This window comes from Simochromis diagramma, unplaced genomic scaffold (assembly GCF_900408965.1).
Source record: "Simochromis diagramma unplaced genomic scaffold, fSimDia1.1 OVJJ01000344.1, whole genome shotgun sequence".
Lineage (NCBI taxonomy): Eukaryota > Metazoa > Chordata > Actinopteri > Cichliformes > Cichlidae > Simochromis > Simochromis diagramma.
The window spans coordinates 3,564,536-3,579,729 of NW_024387375.1; the positions used below are offsets into that span (position 1 = coordinate 3,564,536).

General features: G+C 42.8%; 1 protein-coding gene across 4 annotated transcripts; it reads left to right on the forward strand.

Moving 5' to 3' along the window:
• Positions 1 to 7,115: 7,115 nt before the first annotated feature.
• On the forward strand, positions 7,116 to 14,089 carry LOC120719984. Of its 4 annotated transcripts, XM_040009542.1 has the most exons (5): positions 7,116 to 8,901; positions 9,572 to 9,655; positions 10,032 to 10,144; positions 12,622 to 12,691; positions 13,629 to 14,089. In XM_040009542.1, exons 1-5 carry the CDS (start codon positions 8,817 to 8,819, stop codon positions 13,955 to 13,957), a joined length of 681 nt encoding a protein of 226 aa, XP_039865476.1. In that variant the 5' UTR covers positions 7,116 to 8,816; the 3' UTR covers positions 13,958 to 14,089. The 4 variants fall into 4 exon arrangements, with proteins under 4 accessions (XP_039865476.1, XP_039865477.1, XP_039865475.1 ...); XM_040009543.1 differs by lacking the exon at positions 9,572 to 9,655 and having other exon boundaries at positions 7,117 to 8,901; XM_040009541.1 differs by lacking the exon at positions 7,116 to 8,901 and having other exon boundaries at positions 8,912 to 9,655.
• The last annotated feature ends 1,105 nt before the right edge of the window (positions 14,090 to 15,194 follow it).

Below are 15,194 nucleotides of genomic sequence, written 5' to 3' on the forward strand. Positions count from 1 at the left end.
TGGCCATAACGAACACCTGGTTCGAACATAAGAGTGTCCATAAGTGCACGTGGCACCAGGACGCTCTAGGCCGTAGGTTGATGATCGATTTTGTAATCGTATCACCACACCTGTGACCATATGTTCTGGACACTCGGGTAAAGAGAGGGGCTGAGCTGTCAACTGATCACCACCTGGTGGTGAGTTGGATCAGGTGGCGGGGGAGGACGCTGGACAGACCTGGTAGCACCTAAACGCGTAGTGAGGGTGTGCTGGGAATGTCTAGCAGAGGCCCCAGTCCGCGAGATCTTCAACGCACACCTCCGGCAGAGCTTCAACAGCATTCCGACTGGGGACATTGAGTCCGAATGGACCATGTTCAGCGTCCCCATTGCCGAAGCTGCTGCATTGAGCTGCGGCCGCAAGGTGGTTGGTGCCTGCCGTGGTGTAATCCCCGAACCAAATGGTGGACACCAGAGGTGAAGGGAGCCACCAGGCTGAAGAAGGAGTCCTATCGGGCTTGGTTAGCCTGTGGGACTCCGGAGGCAGCCGACAGGTATCGACAGGCCAAGCGGAATGTGGCTCGGGCAGTGGCTGAAGCAAAAACTCGGGTGTGGGAGGAGTTCGGAGAGGCCATGGAAAAAGACTTTCGGACTGCCTCGAAGAGATTCTGGCAAACCGTCAGGCGTTTCGGGAGGGGAAAGCGGTGCTCTACCTACACTGTGTATAGTGCTGGCGGAGCGCTGCTGACGTCGACTGAGAAAATTGTCAGGCGGTGGAAGGAATACTTTGAGGACCTCCTTAATCCCACTGACACGTCTTCTGAGGAGGAAGCAGAGTCTGGGGATGAGGGGAATGACTCGCCAATTTCCGGGGGCGAGGTCACTGAGGCAGTTAAACAACTCCTTGGTGGCAGAGCCCCTGATGCTGATGAGGTCCGCCCCGAGTTCCTGAAGGCTCTGGACGTTGTAGGGCTGTCCCGGTTGACATGCCTCTACAATGTTGCGTGGAGGTCAGGGGCAGTACCCCTGGACTGGCAGACCAGGGTGGTGGTCCACATCTTTAAGAAGGGAGACCGGAGGGTGTGTTCCAACTACAGGGGGATCACACTCCTCAGCCTCCCTGGGAAAGTCTATGCCAGGGTGCTGGAAAGGAGAGTTCGTCCGCTAGTCGAACCTCGGATACAGGAGGAACAATGCGGTTTTCGTCCTGGTCGCGGAACACTGGACCAGCTCTTTATCCTCTCAAGGATACTTGAGGGTGCATGGGAGTTTGCCCAACCAGTCCACGTGTGTTTTGTGTATTTGGAGAAGGCATTCGACCGTGTCCCTCGGGGTGTCCTGTGGAAGGTGTTGCGGGAGTATGGGGTGTCTGGCACATTGCTACGGGCCATTCGATCCCTATACAACCGTTGCAAGAGCTTGGATCGCATTGCCGGCAATAAGTCGGACTCGTTCCCGGTGGGTGATGGGCTCCGCCAGAGCTGCCCTTTGTCACCGGTTCTGTTCATAATTTTTATGGACAGGATTTCTAGGCGCAGCCAAGTGGCGGAGGGCTTTCACTTTGGTGGCCTCAGAATCTCATCTCTGCTTTTTGCGGATGATGTGGTTCTGTTGGCTTCATTGGGTGGGGGCCTCCAGCTCGCACTGGAACGGTTAGCAGCCGAGTGTGAAGCAGCAATAATGAGGATCAGCACCTCCAAATCTGAGGCCATGGTTCTCAGCCGGAAAAGGGTGGAGTGCCCACTCCGGGTCGGGGATGAGTTCCTGCCCCAAGTGGAGGAGTTCAAGTATCTCGGGGTCTTGTTCGCGAGTGATGGGAGAAGGGAGCCGGAGATCGACAGACGGATTGGGGCTGCAGCTGCAGTAATGCGGACGCTGCACCAGTCCGTCGTGGTGAAGAGGGAGCTGAGTATAAAAGCGAAGCTCTCAATTTACCGGTCGATCTACGTCCCTACCCTCACCTATGGCCACGAGCTGTGGGTAGTGACCGAAAGAACAAGATCGCGGATACAAGCGGCAGAAATGAGCTTCCTCCGAAGGGTGGCTGGCCTCTCCCTTAGAGATAGGGTGAGAGGTTCGGCCATCCGGGAGGGGCTCAGAGTAGAGCCGCTGCTGCTCGACATCGAAAGGAGCCAGCTGAGGTGGTTCGGGCATCTGACAAGGATGCCTCATGGGCGCCTCCTAGGTGAGGTGTTCCGGGCATGTCCCACCGGAAGGAGGCCCCAGGGCAGACCCAGGACACGCTGGAGAGATTATATCTCTTGGCTGGCCTGGGAACGCCTTGGTGTTCCCCTGGATAAGCTGGAGGAGGTGGCTGGGGAGAGGGAGGTCTGGGCCTCTCTGCTTAGACTGCTGCCCCCGCGACCCGGCCTCGGATAAAGCGGATGAAGATGGATGGATGGATGGATAATTAAAAATAGAATGGGAGGGAGAGTATTCAGTTTTCAGGCCCCTGAAACCAGCTTCTATGGAACCAGCTTCCAGTTTGGATTCAGGAGACAGACACTATCTCTACTCTTAAGATTAGGCTTAAAACTTTCCTTTTTGCATATAGTTAGGGCTGCATCTCGTGACCTTGAGTCCTCCCTTACCTATGCTGAAATAGGTGTAGGCTGCTTGGGGATTCCAATGATGCATTGAGTAGTTCTTCTTCAGTTACCTTTCTCACTCCCTATGTGTTAATAGACCTCTCTACATTGAATCATACTTGTTATTAATCTCTGGCTCTTCTCCACAGCTTGTCTTTTATCCTGTCTTCCTTCTCTCACCCCAACCGCCCCTCCCTGAGCCTGGTTCTTCCAGAGGTTTCTTCCTGTTAAAAAGGTGGTTTTCCTTCCCACTGTCACCAAAGTGCTTGTTCATAGGGGGTCATGTGATTGTTGGGGTTTTTCTCTGTATGCATTGTTCTAGGGCCTACCTTATAATGTAAAGTGGCTTGAGATTACTATTGTTTTGATTTGGCATTGAATTGAATTGAAAAACACAAAAGGTGTTTCCTGGTAGTCATTACTATTCTTTAAGTGTGATTATTAATATGTTATTAGATAGAAACAGGCAGTTTTGCATTTTGCAGCTCTGTTTCCTGATTATTACACAAACACTCAAACAGTAATTGAGTGCTAATAAATTAGAAAGTACCATATTATTACATCCTTGTTTCTGCCTTGTTACCCTACTATTTCCACTTTTTTACCAAGCTGTAGTTCCACATTATTACTAGGGCTGGGTATCGTCACTGATTTCTAGAATCGATTCAATTCCGATTCACAAGGTCCCGAATCTATTCGATCCACGATTCGATTTAATTCGATTCGATTCGATTCGATTTGAATCTGGGAAATTTTGACAGTCAGAAATATTATAATTCAGATCAGTACATTTACATATTTTTGTATCTATTAAAAGGAAGCTGACACACGCAAGACTTTATCAAAGGTGTGAGCATCACAGCAGAGGCCTTTGTGTCAAAGTAGCTGAAGATAAAACACAGAAAAACATGAAGGTGATTTTCCTGGCCTGGGATTTTATAAAAATAATCTGCAGTACATCACAAACAAAAGAAAACCATTAATCAACACATGAACATTACCTCTGAAGTTACAGCGGTTTTATTAGAGACACGGCTAAGCGTTTTGCATTTTGCTTAATTTTAAAAAGTTTAAATTTGTTCAATATTGAACGGCAGAAATTAGGTTTACTTTTCGGAAGTAAGTAAAAGGGAAAAAAAAACGTCGGCCGACAGCGCTATAAACAACGGTAGACTTGTGCGTAACAAGCAAGCGAATAATGCAGAAAAGAGAGAGAGAGAGAGAGAGAGAGAGAGAGAGAGCTGTGCATGAAGTGTGATTTTTATCCTGAAAAGTCAGCAAAAGTCAGAGGGAATTCATGACGATGTTTATGTGAAGCGTAGTTTGGATCTTCTTTTGCTGCTGGTTCGGTCAATATTGTTTGGAGAGAGATAAAACTAACAGCCATATGATCAGCGCAAAAAGGGCGTAAACACACAGCGCGGACCCGCGGATCAGAATCAGCGAGCTGTCGGCTTTCAGCCCCGACCGTCAGCTGAGAAAGGCGACATCTCACTGATTCTGATCCGCGGGTCCGCGCTGTGTGTTTACGTCTTTGTGCAGAAGCCGTGTACCTGCTCTCATTTACTGTCTTAGCTGTTTGGTGGTTGTTGAAATTTTGTGATCTTTCACCTGAGATTCTGGCATTTCGGGCAAAATAAATTAATATTAAAAAATCGATTCAGGATTTTAATGAATCAATTTTACGTTATCCAAGCCAGAATCGATTTTAATCGATAAATCGATTATAAAAACCCACCCCTAATTATTACCCCTAGATTTTGGGACTTACTATCCATTTACATAAATTTCAGCATTTTATTATTATATTATGCTACCATGATATTACTTCGATATTAAGTGGTTATCACTTTATAAGTGAGCTGTAATAACAAATGCAAACATATATACTATTCTGTGGCAATGTGTTAAATATTTTTTAATATTTCAATCAGGCAATCTAGATGGAGATTATCTCTGCATAAAAACATTCATCAAAATGCTTAAATAGTTCTCGTATGGCGTTCCTACATACATAACTTTGCTTTGTAATGCACCAAAGTTAGAATGAAATATCACCACACCTGTAACGTTGCTGATTTCTCCCTCTGCACATCTTATACAGTCATAGCAGCAAACAGGCCTTCCTTTCTGGAGTACCTTGTGTGTTCCTGGGGGACATTTCTCATTGCAAACTGACACAGGCACCTGAATGATCAAGAACATTTAACCGTGTATAGACACTGAGAAAAAATTGTGTCTATGGTGTTCTATGTCAAACGATTTCTTAATTTTGAAGCATTAAAACCAAAATAAACAATTTAAGTACATATACATACAATAAAAAAGGAATTGTATGATAGCTTACCCGCTTTGAGTTTCTTGCCCAAATTAAAGACTTGTTTTGCAGTTTTAGCTGTTTCTCTGTAGTTAATGATATATCATAAAGACCAACTATAACAAACTCCACAACGCCGTTTTCTCTTGGCTGCCAGTTTATAATGTCATACTTTGCTGCTGGATCTCCATTCTCATTAAAGTAAACTTCATCTCCTTCCTTAGTTGTGAAATGGATCTTTCGTATGTGTTGCAGAACCTAAGAAGTATGTCATAATTCAATTCATAGCATGACAAAGATATTACACACCTACTGACAGAAAAATATGCAAGAATCAATTTTTAATTAAAAATCTTAATGTGAACGCTGTCATGTAAATTAGCAAAAAGCTCACCATAAATGGATCTAGCTGCACATTTTTGTTACATGTTTTATTACAGCTGAGGATATTGTGAAGTGCATGGGCCACTGCATACACTCCTTTGTAGACATTGTTAAAGATAGGCATGAGAGACATGTCAATGAAGTTATTTTGAACTCCAGTCATATCTTCATGTCCAGTACACTCTCTCTGAATGTCTGCTGATGACTTCAACTCCTTGAATTTACAACTAAATGTTGTCTCCCAGAACTCAGTAAACAATTCATTATTAGATGGATTAATTGGCTTCTTATTCAGTATGAACTCTCTCAGGCCAGTGACATGTGCTTTGGGAATGGAAACACCAATAGCACCATCCAGTATGTGATGCATATCCATTTCTGCTGTTTGTGAATCAAATATCCAAGACTCACTGCCTACCCACTGGTACCCAGACAAGTTATGGTATGAAAACTCGGGTAGCAGGACATTAAAATCTGCGCGGGCAAGGAATGCAACAATCACCTTGGAGGTTGAAGCCTTTATAATTTCAATTATCTTTTGTATTTTCACATATGGATCTGTCCTAAAAAAAGATACAGAATACTCCAGACAGATGCCCAGCTGCTGTGCAGTTTCTGTGAATGTGGCCATGCCATTATTTCCATAATCATTATTGGATCTGATAGCTCCAACCCAAGTCCATCCAAAATATATGACCAAATGGGCCAGGGCTCTGCTCTGGTAGTAGTCACTGGGTATTGTTCTGAGGAAGGATGGGTACTTGGTTTTGTCACTGAGACAAGCACATGTGGCAAAGTGACTGATCTAGAATTAAAAATAAAAACTTATAAATGAAAAAGACACAGAATGAAAAAAGATGAAACTGTTAAAAATAAAACGTTCAAATATAATGCAAAATTACAAAAAGAACAATTCTACTCGGTACTTGTACATAAGATGCACCAGGCAAATATATATAATACCCACCACTGGAATAAAAAAAGGTCCAATGACAGTAGCTACTGCTACGGTTGTAGAAGAAGATGTTGTTCCTATAATGGCCTGCACATGTGCAGGTCTGGTACATGATGTCTTGGATGGTACAGACACATTTTCATTACCATTAGCCAAAGCTAGTGTAACTCCTACACTTCTGGCAACAGATCCACAATTATCATAGATTTTATAGCCCACAGAGATTCCTGGCAGTAGGTCTGTACTGTTATTAATCTCCTCAATGGCAAAAAGCATAGCCTGGGCAAACTGCAAATCTCTGAAATTTAAACTTAATTTAAGACAATTATGATTAATTTGCATTGCATTGTGTTCCTTAAAACAGACATAAATAATCTGGATAAATCTCAAAATATAAAAAAAGCATTTCAAATTAAAGCATTCAATGGAAGGAAATGAAATAACTGAGAAAATCAAAATACATTTTACTCCTCTTTTGATAGCCAACAGATTCCTTAAATGTAAATTGATTTGTATTGTGTCATTTACCTGATACATTGTAGTGGCAGAGGTTGGTTCATGTAGGAATCCTTTCTGTCTTTCCAGCTTGTGTGAAAAGAGAAGATAGCACCCAATATAATATCCCCATTCTTAGACAGCAGTGGGTTCTCAGGATCTCCTCTCTGCCTGCACACTGGCTCCTCAGCATGAGAGAGAGATGCCACCAACAACAGATGCAGAAATGCCCATCCATGCTCTGGCAATCTCTGTGTCGATGTCATTTCTTGAGCTAAACTCTTAGTAGCATTAAAGTACCGCAATGTAGATGAAGGTATTTATACCTTTTGGTGCAGCAAAAGAAAAAATAGAATACAGACAGATCATTCCCATTTGATGTACAGGTTCAGCAAACGGAGGGACTCGCCCAAATTTGCAATTTAATGTTGGTTCATATACAGAAAATAAGGATACACTGTTAGCCTTTGCAGTAATTTCCATAGCTTAGTACTGCAAAATCAACAGTAAAAAACTCTAAAGGATGTTAGCAGTTTAGTACTGTAATTTGCATGTAATTGTGGGAAAATTCCATGAGATTACATTATTTTTACGGTAACTCACCGTACTCATGGAAACAGCTGTAAAATACAGCAAATGTAACAATTGGTGATGTTACTGAGATTACTATTACACCATCCGGATTTCTGTTGTTTTCTACTGTAGATCTAAGAGTAATTACTTAAATCCTCATTCAGAGTGTATTACTATAAAATGCGATTCACTGTGAAAGTAGTATAACATATAAACTACAATATACAGCGTAATTTTTATCTTAAGGAGTAAGTTGCAGCCACACTAAAATTTAATTCCTTGAACTGAATGGAACCTCATATATTAATAAATGTATTTGTTTATTCAAACAATGTGAAACATTATTAATACTGTAAGGTTAGTATTGTGATAGAGTCGAGTATATTTAATTATACTCTTGTAGACATTATGACATTATGCTAGTACATTTATGGTGAACAAAAAGTACATCTAAAAGTTAATTTCAAGAATACTCTTATGTACTAAAACGGGGGCCAATATAATCCCAAGAAGCATTATTAGTATCCGTACTAGGTAAGGTATACTTGGGAAATATAACTGAAGTACACTTATTTTTTGTATGGCCAGCAACAAAAACTAATGGCTACATTTAGAGTAATGTTTAAAAATGACTTCATTTAGCAGGGTGTTCCTTTGTTCTCTTCTTATTCTTTCTTATACTGGACCTTCATTTGGTTTGTATAAGGTGGTACTTTTTAAGACACCTCTGCCTAACTACAGTGAACTAACCTAATAATATGCTCTGGTCGTCATTTTACTCAAGTTAAGGTGTCACATCCATGAAACTTACACCGCTAACCAGCATCAGTCCTACAACTTCACTCTCAAAATTAATAAATTCTGGGACAAGCAGAAACTGTATTTTTAGCGGTGCATTTTGTGACAGGCCAGACTGCTATTAAATGCACTCTCCTAAACAAATAATTCCTTTGTAGCACCACTTCGTCTTGGTTCAGAAGAGATGTCCTGGATATACATGATAATGTAACACGGGTGTTTATGTTTGTTCATGTTTAGCGCGTTGGGTTGTGTTTTTAAAGCGATTGTTACGTTTTTAAAGCTTTGTAATGCGACAGGTGCGATAGCCGACACCACACCTTCACCTGACGTACAACGTGACGTATGACGCACACGTCGGGTATTCACTTTCAAAACAACAATGGGATAGAAAATATTGCTCGAGGTGGTTAATGCTCCTTTCGCTGGTTGCCAACCACCATTAAATAACAACAAGAAGAAAATATTGATCTGCTTCTCAAGTTTTGCACGTTTAAGTCGCAATTCAGACTCAAACAAAGCTGCAAAGCAGGAGAACAACATAACCATCAACTATTGATGAATAGACCGTTAACATGTGCAACTTAGAAGTAGTCAGAGTTAACTGGATGTTCAATCGGGTTAAATGCAAGGTTGATTGGATTATATCTGAAGATCGTATGCTATTCGTGATAACTCTGCTAGACTCCAAATTGCTCGTCCATGCGGGAGTATCTCAAAATTAAATGAAACCATATAACACTTTTTCCCTAAAACGGACTGACATGGAACACATTAAAGTTGGATTGACACCAGCTAATCAGTCTGAAGGTAAGTGTTTTTTTCACTTATTCGAGAGAAGTCAGAAATGCGTTCTTAGTACTGTTTGTTTTGACTTTCAAGCTACCCTACCAGGATATTTTCATTCAAATGCTAAGAAAAAATGTCAATATCTATGAATGTGGAGACTCAAAAGACTAGTTAGGTAATAGTTGCCAATGGATTTATGAGACTTGATAGAAACTTGGACGTTTGCAACAGGTGAATCGGTGAACTACCGCTGTTAGCTGGTCAGTGTTTTCAGGTGTGCTTGTACTACCTGTACGGTGCGGGGTGCTGACTAAGTCATGTTAAACCCATTAAAGAGTCGAGCTCAAATATCTTTTCATTTTTGTGCACTGCTCTCTTGTCGGCACACATTTTCTGTTTATTGAAGCCTTTTGTGAATAATTTTGATCATGTAAAAACTGGGAATTGGTCCCTATTGACAATACTCTTACTTTTTGCATTGCATATGTCATTTAGGAAAGGTAATTGGTCACTGAACTTTTTGCAACTATGTGTATTTCTAAATTTTGTGGCATCAGTGCACGTAAATATATATTGTTCAGTTTGCATGTTAAAAGCCACAAACATGTAGCTAACTATAGGCTTTCTTGTGGAACTGAGAACTGCCCTGCCACTTTCAGAACATTTTCTGCCTTCATTCACATATGCCTAGGAATCACAGAACAAGAAGGGAGACCACTAAGGAGGAGTTTTATAAGTTCACTGCTGACCTCGGCTGTCAAGTTCCTGGATGTGGGTATGCTGCACAAAACTTCACAGCTCTTTGTGCCCCTCTCAGATTTCATATCAAAGATGGGGGGGAAAGTATTATGTCCATTTGAAGGTTGCTCTAAATACTTCAGTGTCCGAACATCATTTTCCAGCCATATTTCTCGAAAACATAAGTAGACAGTTCAGCAGTCAAGGCAACAAGAAATTGGGGGATTTGCCATAATACAAGGACAGGACACAGTTAATCTATTAGAAGACAGTTGACTTTGTGTCATTTAAAAATGCAGGCTAAAATGCTCTTGCCAACCAGCACTATACAGAGCATCATAGAGGATTTTCAGGATCTTTGCAGCTGTAACAAAAGTAGACACTGAATCTAACACCATCTCTCTTTTTTTTAGATGGCAGACCAAAGAATTTGAATGACACCATTACTCTGGAGCTTGGGAATGATTTCCACTCCAACTGTCGCATGCAATCACAAGAGGAGACAGAGGTCATCCAGAGGACAGAAGTATGGTTAGAATTGTTGTGGAGGCCATGCAAGTTAACTGCAGAAACCCTAAACGTGCATCTTGTGAAGAGGTTGCTAAGATCATTATAAACAGATACCCTCAAACATTTGCAGATTTTACTGAAAAGGGAGAAAGACTGGGTTGTGGACATTATTCACTACTAAGAAGCATCAAATCTAGAGTTCAACATGTTAATCGAGATAATACAACACATAGACTTCGTCAAACAAAGAGAACCAGGAATGAGGAAGACTGCAGTCCCAACAGTAATGCAACCTCACATAAAAAAGTTAGATGCCTTGTAGATAGCTATGGCTGTATAAATTGGCAGCCAGTTGAACTTCCTGAGGGGGAAACACCAGCTTCTTTAGAGGAAAAGAAACACATCTTGTTAACAATTTTTAATTCAGAAGGACCTGGAGCTGTGGAGAGACCTGATGTGGATGACTTCATGTGCATCACATATATTTCTCAGCGGCAGCTTATCAACAGTTGTCCCTCACTTTCAGTAGCTGAAATTCAGGAGCAGTGGCCATTCTTGTTTACTCGGAAAGGTCTTTCGAACCACTTTTACAAACTCACAGGCATCGATGTCAGTGAGCGCTTAGGTCAGGCCCTCGTAACCAAAGGCAGAAGGATTGTTAACTATTTCTCCACCCAGAAGCTCAAATGGAACCTTGGTATAAGGACACTCATCCAGCAGATAGAAAGTGAGGGAGTTTTGACCAACAACAAGGTTGGCACAGCAGCCATACTTCTCATGATGAAGTATTACAAGGAAGATGAAGACTCCCTCTTTGTCTTAGCAGATGTAAGCTTTTTTCATACAGCTCTACAGGGAGTGCAGAATTATTAGGCAAGTTGTATTTTTGAGGAATAATTTTATTATTGAACAACAACCATGTTCTCAATGAACCCAAAAAACTCATTAATATCAAAGCTGAATGTTTTTGGAAGTAGTTTTTAGTTTGTTTTTAGTTTTAGCTATTTTAGGGGGATATCTGTGTGTGCAGGTGACTATTACTGTGCATAATTATTAGGCAACTTAACAAAAAACAAATATATACCCATTTCAATTATTTATTTTTACCAGTGACACCAATATAACATCTCCACATTCACAAATATACATTTCTGACATGCAAAAACAAAACAAAAACAAATCAGCGACCAATATAGCCACCTTTCTTTGCAAGGACACTCAAAAGCCTGCCATCCATGGATTCTGTCAGTGTTTTGATCTGTTCACCATCAACATTGCGTGCAGCAGCAACCATAGCCTCCCAGACACTGTTCAGAGAGGTGTACTGTTTTCCCTCCTTGTAAATCTCACATTTGATGATGGACCACAGGTTCTCAATGGGGTTCAGATCAGGTGAACAAGGAGGCCGTGTCATTAGTTTTTCTTCTTTTATACCCTTTCTTGCCAGCCACGCTGTGGAGTACTTGGACGCGTGTGATGGAGCATTGTCCTGCATGAAAATCATGTTTTTCTTGAAGGATGCAGACTTCTTCCTGTACCACTGCTTGAAGAAGGTGTCTTCCAGAAACTGGCAGTAGGACTGGGAGTTGAGCTTGACTCCATCCTCAACCCGAAAAGGCCCCACAAGCTCATCTTTGATGATACCAGCCCAAACCAGTACTCCACCTCCACCTTGCTGGCGTCTGAGTCGGACTGGAGCTCTCTGCCCTTTACCAATCCAGCCACGGGCCCATCCATCTGGCCCATCAAGACTCACTCTCATTTCATCAGTCCATAAACCTTAGAAAAACCAGTCTTGAGATATTTCTTGGCCCAGTCTTGACGTTTCAGCTTGTGTGTCTTGTTCAGTGGTGGTCGTCTTTCAGCCTTTCTTACCTTGGCCATGTCTCTGAGTATTGCACACCTTGTGCTTTTGGGCACTCCAGTGATGTTGCAGCTCTGAAATATGGCCAAACTGGTGGCAAGTGGCATCTTGGCAGCTGCACGCTTGACTTTTCTCAGTTCATGGGCAGTTATTTTGCGCCTTGGTTTTTCCACACGCTTCTTGCGACCCTGTTGACTATTTTGAATGAAACGCTTGATTGTTCGATGATCACGCTTCAGAAGCTTTGCAATTTTGAGACTGCTGCATCCCTCTGCAAGATATCTCACTATTTTTGACTTTTCTGAGCCTGTCAAGTCCTTCTTTTGACCCATTTTGCCAAAGGAATGGAAGTTGCCTAATAATTATGCACACCTGATATAGGGTGTTGATGTCATTAGACCACACCCCTTCTCATTACAGAGTTGCACATCACCTAATATGCTTAATTGGTAGTAGACTTTCGAGCCTATACAGCTTGGAGTAAGACAACATGCATGAAGAGGATGATGTGGACAAAATACTCATTTGCCTAATAATTCTGCACTCCCTGTATGTTTAATGCTGTTGCTTGCTGTCCTGTTATATTTTTTTATTTGTTACATAATATGTCTTGGTGCTTTTTCTGGCAGGAAACATCTACCAGGATGTCCCTTGAAGCAGAGAGCAACCTGCCCATCACCCCAAGGCTGATTATGCTTGGTAAGAAGTCATTTATGAAATAGAGCTGATTAGACCATATTAGAATTTCTGTTTGGCACAGGAGCTTTTCGTGGACACAGGTATCCAGTCTCTGTTTTGTTAGCTCAAATTTCTGTAATTTCCTTTATAAACCAAGGTTGTTGGACAAGTGTCTCAGTGAATCCAGCAAAGTAACAATATCAAATTTCACAATACATATTACTGATCAACGTAGTAGTCTAGCTACACCAACAGCAGAAATACTGAAGTCAATACTGTAAAGGTTAACAGCAGCACAAACTATGAACTCCAAAATAACCATACAGTTGATTCATCTCTGGTAATTTAACTGGGCTGACTGTTTGTTAGGTGTGTTTAATGTGCAGAATAATTCCCAATTATGTACAATTATAATATGTTAAAACGGACTTATGTACATAAGGCCATTAATAATTAACAGTACGTAGCTATTTGCTTTATGACTATCTAGACAGTGTGAAGAAGTGAAGTATTGAAATTATTTTATGTTGCATAATAACAACATGTTGCCCCTATACATTTAAGGACAAAGTTCAATGACCGCCACCTGCTGGATGGTGAGTGCAGAGGGGCGTGTAATTGTTGAGCTGGACAAAGAGAACACCTTTGCTGATGCAATGTCAGTCTCTGACATTGATGTATTGAACCTGGAATACCAGGAGTCAGCGTGTGCAAGGTTTTTTGTAAGGATAAACCCTGAAGAGGGAACAAAATGTACCTCCAAGGTTGGGACAAGCAGAAAGACTGGGACCACTGTGAAGCGAAAGGTTGTTTACATTAACCCTCATGTCACAACTTTCCTTCAGCGGCTTACTGAATTTGAGTGGAGAACTTCAAATTAGGTAACTGTTTTTGCCATTTTTAGTGAATTTCTTGTATAATTTAAGTGACCAATGTGTTGTTACCTGTGTCTCCACAGATGATCCATGGCCCATGCTTTCTGGACATTTACACAAGACGAACAACAATGAAAACAAGCTCTCTTGCCATCTTGCAAGACGCTGTCTCTGTCCAATAGGTTTTTTGAGTGCAACAGTTTTGATTTTTTTCCCTTCTTTTACCCGTTTGTTAAAAAGTATTTCAGCTACTTACACTTTAATTGTCACATGTATTGGCTCACCCTACAAATCAATGAACTCAGTCCACAAAGCAAGATCAGGGTTCAGTGCAGGTCAGTCAAGTTCCTTCACACCACACACCCTCATCCATGTCGTGGACCCTGTTTTGTGCAATGATTTGGTGGTGTGAGCCAGTATTTTGGACAAAGTGTATATAAAGGCAGAAGTGTGGGGCTTGATATTATATTCATTACAATTCAGTTTATTTGTATGGTGCCAACAAAATGAATGCCAAGGCACTTCACACTGTAGGGTTAAGACCCTACAAAATATAACTAAGAAAACCCAACACTTGAGCATATTGTAATGACCTGGCTGGGGTTGTTAGCCAGATGCATTCTGGGTATTGTGTTGTCTGTGTTTTCTATTGTTCTGCTAGTTCCTATGTGTTTGATTCGCATGTTGTGTTAGTGTTATGTTAATGTAAGCCACAGTGAAGTTGATGTGTGTTCTGTGGAGTGGGTTGAATTGGCATGGTTGGCTGACACCGCGACTCTATGTGGTGGGAGCGGGATAGGGGTTCGGTGTCAGCAGGTTACGTTGTTGTAGAAAAAGATGGTAAATAAATGACTGGTGTGAACCACTACTGCCTCCTGCTGGATCATTTGGGGATTATCAGTCTGCTGCTGAGACGCTCGGGGTCGTGCGGTGTATGAGGCACGAGCGCTCTCCATCCGTTGCGAAGTTTAGCGGTAGCCGCTAGCGCCCCGCTAGCCGTTTAGCTAGTGAGCAGTTTAGCCAGTTTAGCTCCACTAACCCACGGTCGTTACAATTGGTGTCAGAAGTGGGATTCATGAGTGTCTAGCAGACACTATGGAGCCGACCATAGGCGAATTAGAGCGTATAATCCGAGACAACTGCTCGCTTCTGGAAAGCATGGCTGCCGAGACCCAGCGGAGAAGACCCGAACTGGGGCGGCCAGAGGGCCACAGCGCGCCCCGGAACAGCCACCCCCTGCTCTCCCAGCGACGGGAGGGGATTCCTGGGGTCGCATCACAGCTTCCTGGCAGGACGGCTGCTAAGCTACAGCACTACATTGGGGCGACGCAGCTGGAGCCGTACCTGGCCCAAGTCACGCTGGCTGCCACTCACAACGGATGGGGCCAAGAAGAGACTGCCACCCACCTGGCGCTTGCACTGGAGGGCCCAGCGCTCCAGGTTCTGCTGGACCTGCCCCCAGAGGAGCAGCGCGACCTCCGGGCTTTGACCACGGCGCTCGGCAGACGGTTTGGACAGAGACCACCAGCCGAACAGAGCAGGGAGGAGCTGGCTTGCCGACGCGAGGGAGAGAGCCTGGGGTCCTTTGCTGCGGACGTCCGCCTCTATGCCCGACGGGGCTATCCGACATTCCCAGGAGCGGCACAGGA